This window comes from Gekko japonicus, unplaced genomic scaffold (genome assembly GCF_001447785.1).
Source record: "Gekko japonicus isolate JY-2015 unplaced genomic scaffold, Gekko_japonicus_V1.1 scaffold26, whole genome shotgun sequence".
NCBI classification, from domain to species: domain Eukaryota; kingdom Metazoa; phylum Chordata; class Lepidosauria; order Squamata; family Gekkonidae; genus Gekko; species Gekko japonicus.
In genome coordinates this window covers 273498-283279 of record NW_015174844.1, presented here as the reverse complement: position 1 = coordinate 283279, position 9782 = coordinate 273498, and the positions used below count along the sequence as shown (strand labels likewise).

The window sequence follows — 9782 nt, the reverse complement described above, 5'->3', positions numbered from 1 at the left end:
GCTAGATTGTATTTTCCAAAGATGCCTTACAGCTAGGTGGTGTTCTTTCCAGACCGCAGAACTTGTTATTCAAAGGAAAAACGTGGACTGGCACTTAGCGTGTTTTACTGCCTACAGACCAAGCATCTATGAAGTGTACAGTGCTGTAATGATGAATTTCAAAGACTACATTGATTCATGAAAAAACCCACACGTATACAATCTGACTCTTGACTGAGTTTTCACTAATGTAGTGAATATTTCAATTTTATTTATTTATTTATTAATTAAGATTTTTACCCCGCCCTCCTGGCCTAGGCCGACTTACAAACAGAATAAAATTCCAACAATACAGTAAAATAAAATCACATCAGTTAATATAAATACATATTAAAACCAAGACATAATAAAGTGATAGCAACATTTCCTCATTTTGCGGTCAGCTCCCTGGTCTCCTTCAGCTATCTGGGGAGATCAGCTCAGGCGGTATTTAAGGGTCCAGTGTGTCAGGGCTCCACCAATGTAGGTGTCAATTGTTGGTGGTAGAGGTGGTAGTGGTGGCAGACCCAAAAGCCTGGCGGAAGAGCTCAGTTTTACAGGCCCTGTGGAACTGTAAAAGGTCCCACAGGGCCCTGGTCTCTTCTGGAAGCTCATTCCACCAGAGTGGACCCGCCACCAAAAAAGCCCTGGCCCTAGTTGCCACAAGTCTGGCCTCCTTACTGCTTGGGAGAGCCGGCCGATTCTGGGTCCCTGATTGCAGTGTCCTCTGGGGTACATATGGGGAAAGGCGGTCCCTCAGGTATGCAGGTCCCTGGCCATAAAGGGCTTTAAAGGTAAGATTTATGGATGATACCTTTAAAGATGAAATCTTTAAAAAACAGTTTCCTAAGCATGTGTGAAAACTTAATGTAAGTGGCACTGTTTTGTACCCAGTGTTTCAGATTTAGGTTGAATTCAGACATCATGATAAACTGAGACTGAACAGAGTTTTGCTGGCCTCTCACTTTGGTCACCTTCTCTTGCACAAGGAGCTTGACTGGAAACTCCAGATTGAACAAGCCCAGTTCACGAGGATGTATGAATGTACAAACCTGTGCAGTTTGTTTATTCTCCACAAGCTGGGATCCAAAATCTTAGCTGAATCCTTGCTTGTGGGGGATGAACTCTCTCACATGAGTCCCCATGCATTTACACAGCATGGCGAGCTGGAGCCTGATCAAACCAAGACATTTTCAATCAAGTGTCATGCATGAAAGGAGGGTGCAAGGACTGAGGGGCACTCATGAGCACAGCATACTAGTTGTATTGGTGCTTGATACCAATTAATCACAGTTCCTCGTGATATCCAGAAGACAATTTTCAAAATTCAACACTGTTAATTAAGTTGTTAAGCAGGAACAGACATTGCATTGCAGGAACATACACTGGCATTACAATTCAACTAGGAAAAGAATGAGATCTCCAAGGTAGCTTTCAATTGTCCTCACTGCAGAAAAATCAGCTTTCCTCTCTGTGGCAAAATCCTCTTTTGGACTTTTAGGAGACTTGACCAGTTCTTAAATCCAGGTATTTTTCTCCATTCATGCCAATTTCAAAATGAAAGTGCCGACCCTTCCTTACTAAGCCTGAAATCAGATGGTATATGTAACAGCGAGCAAACCTGAAAAGAAAAAGACATGTTGACTTAAGTTTATTGTCTGTTCCCACCTTATCTGTCTATTCCTCAGCTACATGATGTTATAATTGAATTCTTAATCCATACAACCAGTACACAAAAGCTGGTGTAGAGGAACTACAAGACTAAGCTATGACTCACAAGTTTTTGGCATGAATCTTGCCACTGCAATAAACTCACCAAGAGATCTCAGACAAGCAACACTCTCTCAGCCTCATCTCCTTATCCTGCATGTGAGGATAGTAATAGTAAATAAGAACTGCATTATTCTATAATCCTTGCTTAACTTCTGAAAGTGATACCCTTTGAATATTTGACAAGTGTTACTTTTATTATAAACTACATACTTCTTTGATTCCATCCTTAAAACTGATTACCAACCTGTTTAAATCTTCCTCTGATTCTTTCCAGGTCTTCTTGAAGTTTGTCATAAATTGGGTCCTGATGAGGAAATTTCTGGATCATCTCTATTAATGACTCCAGCACCTTTATTTTTTTACTGTAAAAATATAAAATTGAATCAGATATCTGAATTTGAAAGTTTCCAATCCTCCAAGAAGCTCAGAGTACTATACTCAGTCCCCGCTTCATCATCACAACTGTGCAATACAGGTTAGGATGACCAGACCAAGGTCCTTTGCTATTAGAAATGTTCAAAGCAATATACACATTTACTAAATACTTAATCATAAAGAGAAAGACCTACTAGTATTCTGTATGCACACATGATATCTTGAAACAATGGCTTCAGTCACTCTGCTCCCTTTTACTACATGCCACTCATTTTAGGAAACCATATCATATGGCCATGCTGGACAACTCAAAACGATTTCTTCACAGCCAATTATAATTTTTCTTTTGCCAGTTCACACATCATCACTGACTTGTGTAAAATTTGGTGCAGCCTGTTTGCACACAGCATCATTTTCCCAGCCATGAAAGCGGGAAAATTATACTCATATACCCATATATATACATAGGAAAGAGCTATGCCACCTATAACCTATGGTCAGTGTTTCACTTTACAATTGGACTCAGAGCACCATGAAATTAGCCATGCTAACTGATGCATTTCTTTTTAGATGTTTTAAAGGCAACTCCTAGCTTGAAGCCTACAAATATCATATTAGACTGTTCTGTTTGTTTTCAGTATTTTTATGTCATGGATCTTTTAAGTGGCTTGCCCTGTATTTCTAAAACCTGTTTTATTTATTTACTCTACTGGTTTCACTACTTTATTGACTTATTTTGTTGTGTTATTTGTTTTACCAAATTGTTTTATTGCTTTGATTGGTCTTGTTTTATTGTCGTGGGCTTCCTGGAGCAGATCTGGAGAGATTGCATATATATTTCCTAAATAAATAAATAACTTCATTATCATACAAATCAGTTACAGTAGCTTAGATATAGTGGCATGTACCGTACCACTCCACTCAGCAAAGCCTGAAGCCATCCTCCAACTTCAGTGGCTTTTCCTTTGGAGAAAAAACACAAGAACAACAAAACAAAACAACAAAACACTTAAACTGGAAGAAGTCCCCTTACGCCGGAGAAAAGCTTTAAACTTCAGTAGGCACAGTGGTAAGGTACATGTAATTTATCTCATATACAACTAAAAATACTTTGGCAAGCACAAGTCTTCAGTATCGGACCTATTTTAAGTCCTTTGTCATATATTTATATTTTTGTTTAAACTTTCAGAGTGTTATTTTTGGCCACTGGTTACCTAAGAAGACCCAGAGTGAGAGCTGTATGCCACATTTGCATTGTGTTTCCAAAGGACTCACAGTCAGCAGTGGCCAACTGCCAACTGCAACCCACAAGTAAATACCTTACTTTAGTAAGCTGGCACTTGCACTTGCTGGAACACTGAGGCTTCCTTTTGCTTGACATGGAGCCCAAAGAATGCTCATCTGTGAAAGAGCACTGATACTCTTTTACATGTGACCTCACCTCTCAAATGTCTAGCAGTGGTTTCCTGCCAATTAAGAATCACTCCATATCAGAGGGGAAAATAGAAACGATATCCACACAGTACTTATTGGCAGTCAGTTCCAAAATGCCGCACATGACGGAATTCAGACAGACCAGTCTCAAGACAAACCCCGTGATGGCTTGAGTCAGGCCCTCTTTTTAAAATGGGTTTAGTAATCCAAACTGTACCAGTTCTGATGTCAGCAAACATCACATTAAGGGAATCAATAAGAGCCAATTGAACAAACTCCAACAGTCTTGTTCATTTTTAGTATTTTTTAAAGAGGACCAAGGGTAATCACTCTATTTTCGATTTAGTACACTCTTATTCCAACCTTTCCTCAAGGAACTCAGGATGGCATACATCAATCTTCCTTCATCTATTTGATCCCCACAGCAAGTCTGTAAGGTAGGTTAGGCTGAGAGACTGACAGGCCCCAGGTCACCCAGTGAGCTTCCACGGAACAGTCAGAAGTGGAACAAGAGTCTTCCAGAGCCTGGTTCAACATCACTACACCAAGCTGGCTTTTTAACTGAGTTAACAGAGTTCACAGAGTTAAATCTTCAGAAGAAGAGATTGGATTTATATCACACCCTTCACTACCCGAAGGAGTGTCAGAGCGGCTTACAATCCATTTCCCTTCCTCTCCCCACAACAGACACCCTGTGAGGTAGGTGGGGCTGAGAGAGCTCTCTTGAAAACTGCCTTTGAGAGAACAGCTCTGAAAGAACTTGTAACTGACCCAAGGCCACACCAGCAGCTGCATGTGTAGGAGTGGGGAATCAAACCTGGTTCTCCCAGATTAGAGTCCACACTCTTAACCACTATACCAACGGCTCTGGAAGTTTGTGCCTGAATGCTTATATAGGTGTAATGCTTCCCCAATGCCTGTTAAATGACAGGATTTATGACATTGACTAGGCAGAGCTAACATGATTATTCTTGGACTTAAATGTTGATATCATAAGCACTGGTGAGCAATGTTGCCAGTCTCCAGTCTCCACGAGAGAGCCAGTTTGGTGCAGTGGTTAAGTGTGCGGACGCTAATCTGGGAGAACCGGGTTTGATTCCCCACTTCCCCACTTGCACCTGGCTGGATGACCTGGGGCAAGCCGTAGTTCTGATAAGAGCTGTTCTTGAAAAAGAGCAGTTTCTGACAAGAGCTCTCTCAGCCCCACCTACCTCACAGGGTGTCTGTTGTGGGGAGGGGAAGGGAAAGGAGTTTTTAAGCCGCTCTGAGACACCTTTGGGTAATGAAGGGCGGGGTATAAATCCAATCTCTTCTCTTCTTCTTCTCTTCTTCTTGTAAGAACATGGCTATTTTACTATAGATCTTAGGCTATTACTGCCTCCCTCTCGATATTCTGTTATCAAATCTTTGCTTCATTACCTTTGACTTTTTTGATCCCCCCAATACATCATCTATTATAGGAAACAAACTGAACCAAACCCATGAAAAGTGAGACCATAGGTAAGCACTGCCTTTTCCCCCTTACTCTTACCTGTGTTTATCATCTGAGTTTTTCTGAAGCAATCTTAGCCACGTCATCGAAAAACCCAGGTATGAGCCAATCTATATTTGGGAAAAGGTCATTTAAATTTTTTCATTACTCCAGGAAGATAATTTCATGTTACAGAACATTGGATGTATACGTAAAGAAATTCAACAAGGGCACACAGACTTCATTGGAGGACAACTTAAGCATTATGCTCAACTCAAACATAATTTTTTCTGTATCATCATGAGCTTATTACTGTAGTACATATTCTGTATGGAGTTTAAATATGTCCCGCTAGAGCACTGGATAGCCCTGAAATGCAATTTGTGAATCAAACTTTATTATGCACCTTATGCATCACCAGAGTAATTACCAAAACACTAGTTTTAGTTTCATTACATACTTCTAAGCCAATTTTGGCACCTTGTTGTATTCCATATTGTCTTCCTTCCATGACACCAGCCTGAGTTCCTTCAACATAGCCTTCTTGGTAGCCTTCACCATGAAATCTGGAATGAGAGGGGCATTCTTATTGTTGGCTTAACTGTCCAGCTAAATTGAAAAGCCCTAATTTAACTTTTGTTGTATCAGCACTTAAGTGCCTACAACCATATCAAAGCGAGTACAACTTTACTAATTGTGGCATTTGGTTGGCATAGTGTGTAAATACAAATATTCAGAAGCAACCTGTTTCTATTTCATTCTCTTTCATTTCCGCTTACTCAAACATGGAGGCTGAAATATCCACAGAGCAGCTTTACTAGAAAAGTAGATTGAAGTATACATTTAATCAATGAAAAAGTCCTATACTTCTAAAAAACTGTAACGTGATAAATCTCTGATTAGGATTAGCTCATAAACAGCATCTGAAAGCTTACTTTTAATTCAGTAAACTTATGCAGGTAAGGATAACAAGGCTGATATTCTGTACACATTGCAGCCATATGCAATATCAAAATTCAGTTTGAAGAATTCTATTTCTATAGCATACTCATTATGCACGGTAATTTACAGGGTCAAATATATACCCCCCCAAAAAAACTTGTCAATTTTTTCTGCTCCTTCATTTGCACCTCTTCTTCTCTCATCAATTAGTTTTTAACTAGTTTATGAAACTCACCAGACTCAGAAATGTTCAAACTATTTATGAAACATTCCTATAAATTAAAGTAACCCAGCCCCGGGATACATTTCACAGAGCTATCATTACTGAAAATGGAAGTCAGCAGATCATTGAACAAGAAGCAACACAGTACTTTACTTTATTTCTAATACAAATCACTAATATTTCCATTTTACAGATTAAGGAACTGAGAAACAAAACAAGCCCTGGGCCTGATCCATGACTTGTAAATAAGCATGATTCTGGGTTGTTACCTCTGTGTTCCCTATGTTTTTTTTAACAGCACCATCACAGGCAGAAATCCTACAAGTAAAAACTTCCTCTGCCAGAATAAATTGCACTTCTGGGATTTTTGGCATGCAGCTAATAACGCCAGGAAAACTGGAAAGAATAAAAATGGCAGCTGTTACCTAAATCTGGTCCTCACAGACTACAGTACAAGATTCTGCCTTTCTCACAGAGGCCAGTGGCCTCACTAGCAAGATCCCGGGGTGCGTATATTAAAAACTAGCCTGCTACCCGTGCTTCGCTACGGTATTTAAGTTCCGGAAATCCAGTTATAATATTGATGATATGAAGTCTGAAATGTGACATTTGTTGTAGGAATTCTAACAGAGAAGATTGTAGTGTAAGAAATGAATCGAGACATACGTACTTTTTTCTCTCTCTACTGAAGGACCTCTCTCTAGACCACATTGGTGGTTCTGCCCTCAGGTGCTAGGATCACCAGGCTGCTTGATGAGCTCACTCTGGAGCAGGCCACATAGAACTGTCCATTTAAGAAGCAGTTGTCTGTTAAGTCAGCTCCTGCTACCTTCCGTGAAGGTGATAGCCTCTCTACTTGTGTTCCTGGATTGTTTTGCTCATATGGAAACTGTGTTGTTCTGAGCACCTCAGGGTGATCTTGCTGGTACTTGGCCTGTGCAGCTCAGTGCACTGCAGGAGTACTATGTGCAAATGTCTTTGCCGCATTCCTAAGTTGCCTCCTCCTTGTAGCGTTGGTGTATCTGGCTCGACGTTTGCCAGGAGCATTCTTGGGGGCAGTAAGAGGTGAGAGGTGTGAGGGGGAGTTGGTGTGCGGGAGTGGTGATGTGGTGGACATTTCGTCAGGTTCATGAGGGAGGCAGGCATCGAAATGGCTCCTAGAAATGTCCTTTACTATCTCCCCATAAACATTCATACCCTGGCCCTGCTCCTACACCTGACAGACACCGGCCTGTCTAGTGGGGGGGGGGTTGTATTTAAAGGGATGGGAGAGGAGTATTAGAAGCTCCTGTGGAGGCAGCTAGCAGGATCACTAAGGTGTTACTGCTGGGGCAGGCTCCCTCGTGACTTTAAGCACCCTGCAACCGCTGCTGCACCTGACTAGGTGATGGCCTCTCTACTTTTGTTAGGTGTAGGAGGCTGGGGGAGTGTGCTGGAAGCCATCCAACCTCCTCTCCTACACCTGACAGGCAGCTGCCTGTCCAGTGTAGGAGGGGGAGGACTATTAGAAGCCACTGTGGAGGTGGGGCTGCACCTGACAGACAACCACAGGTGTAGGAGGTGGGGGAAGTGTGTTGGAAGCCATCTGAGAGGCTGGGCCAGCAGCACAGGTGGTTCCTGGCCACTCCCAATTTCCTCAACTGTCATTAGCTGTCTGCAATCCCCTTTAACTGTTGGGGTTTTTTTTTACATCAGAACTCTGAGCTCTGCAGCTGACCAATCAGAGAGTGGAGGGTGCAGAGAGGCAGCTGCCTGGCAGCTACCTAGGAATCAATGGGGGGAGCACATTTCCCCCCTTTTTACCCACTTAGGGGTCGAATTTCTAAAAATCCCTTCTTAGTGAATACTTACGCCATGGTGGGAGCGCTCTCCCCGAATTTGGTGTCTCTAGATCCAGCGGACTTTCTTTTATATATACAGAGAAGAAGCAGAACCCGTGATACTCGTGAGGTTGGTGTATTCCCCACGGCTCCCGGGCTGCCAAGGCTTCTCCCTGCCACCCACAACAACAACAGTGGCAAGCCCTGTGCGGCTGTGAGCTGTCAGGCCCACCAGGCTTCTCTCCCACCCCCCACCACGGCAACAACGGGCTCAGCTCCTGGTTGCGGGGCTTGCCAGGCTTCTCCCCCCCCCGTCTCCGACAGTGGTGGCTGTGGCTCCTAGCCGCCACCCCCACCGCCGAGGCTTCTCCACCCCTGCTGCCACCGCCAGCACCAACCGTGGTGAGCCCTGCGTGGCTCTGCCACAGATCCCAGGGGTAAGTGTGTTCTCTGTGCATGTGCAGGGAATGCTTTTTTACTTTTGGGGGGATTTAAGTATCCCTCCCTATAGTTTTTTAAACTTTTCAGATTTTTCTGCACACCTGGGGACTGCCCCAAGTGGGAAGGAAAATCTCTCTGCCCCCAATGTGCCCCCGATGTGTGGATTTAGATATCCACACAGAGGGGGCAACTTGGCTATTAGATATATACCGTGTTTCCCCGGAAAGAAGACACTGTCTTATATTTATTTTTTCTCAAGAAGACTCACTAGGGCTTATACCACAAACGCATAGAAATCCTGCTAGGGCTTATTTTTGGGGTAGGTCTTATTTTCGGGAAAACAGGGTAGATAGATGAAGCTGCCTTATGCTGAATCGGGCACTGGTACGTCCATCTACCTCCAGGGATCTCCAGTGATGAGAAAGAACGTTCTCTGCATGAGACGCCAGGAAAGGAAAGAAACTTTCTGCATCTAAAACACCTGGACTATGGCCTCTCCCCGGGGAGTGTGTGTGTGGGGGGGGGGCCCCGAATATTACCTACACATCTAAGGTAAGGTCATTTTTAATACAACGAGTCACACGACGCCCAATAAAGCTACCTCCACTTGGCCACTAAGCTCACTGGGTGTGATCTCGGACTCATGTCATGCCCCCACGGTCTAGCTGACCTCACAGGGTTATTGTGAAGATACAACAAGGGAAGAGCGAGCCACGAGTGCCATCCTCCGCGGAATTAAGAACGTAAAGATTCTTACTGCCCTTCTCAGCTATGCGGGCACCTCACCCCCTGCTCGCCGACTCCCTTCGGACTCCCACCACCGCCACGGTCGGGCTCTAAGGCCGTACCTCGCCTCCGCCATAAGAATGGCATCAAACGCGTCCGGCTCGTTCGCCACGGCCATGCCAGCTCTCTTTTCCCGACTCTCGACTCGTCATCTGGGGCTCAGTTTAAGAACGGACGGCAAGCCGTAAGGACCAACGTAGAACAATGTCCACTGCGCACACTCCGAAGGGCTAGGGGTTTTCTTCCGTCACTGAAGAGCTCAACTGGCCACCAGGGGACGCTACGAGGCTGCAGGGGCGATGGGCGAAGAACGGCGCTTGTTTCTTCTCAGGTAATCCGCTAGAGGGAGAAAGGATCCCGTGCGAAAGCCAGCGCCCGCGCCCTGCAGCGTCCGCACTTTTTGTGACATGTCTGCAAGTATGCCCGGGGAGAAAGCCGTAGCTGACTGCCAAAGTCTGGCATTTTCGGATTATTCTGCTGTCAGGCATTTCCGAATTCT

The 9782-nt window shown here is 43.9% G+C and overlaps 1 protein-coding gene across 2 annotated transcripts; it reads right to left on the bottom strand.

Annotated features, from left to right (window-relative positions):
• Nucleotides 1–261: 261 nt before the first annotated feature.
• ORAOV1 (oral cancer overexpressed 1) lies at nucleotides 262–9461 on the bottom strand. Of its 2 annotated transcripts, none has more exons than XM_015424428.1 (5): nucleotides 9346–9461; nucleotides 5532–5637; nucleotides 5132–5202; nucleotides 2036–2153; nucleotides 262–1639 (listed from the first exon to the last, which is right to left on the bottom strand). In XM_015424428.1, exons 1-5 carry the CDS (start codon nucleotides 9399–9401, stop codon nucleotides 1571–1573), a joined length of 420 nt encoding a protein of 139 aa, XP_015279914.1. In that variant the 5' UTR covers nucleotides 9402–9461; the 3' UTR covers nucleotides 262–1570. The 2 variants fall into 2 exon arrangements, with proteins under 2 accessions (XP_015279914.1, XP_015279915.1); XM_015424429.1 differs by having other exon boundaries at nucleotides 5552–5637; nucleotides 9346–9436.
• Between the last annotated feature and the right edge of the window lie 321 nt (nucleotides 9462–9782).

Excerpts from the sequence above, each read along its gene's own strand:
- ORAOV1 (XM_015424428.1), bottom strand. The coding sequence starts at position 9,401 with ATGGCCGTGGCGAACGAGCCGGACGCGTTTGATGCCATTCTTATGGCG. Across the intron at positions 5,638-9,345 it reads ATTCTTATGGCGGAGGCGAG|ATTTCATGGTGAAGGCTACC; the intron begins GTACGGCCTTAG and ends CTCTCATTCCAG. Across the intron at positions 2,154-5,131 it reads AACTCAGATGATAAACACAG|TAAAAAAATAAAGGTGCTGG; the intron begins GTAAGAGTAAGG and ends ATATTTTTACAG.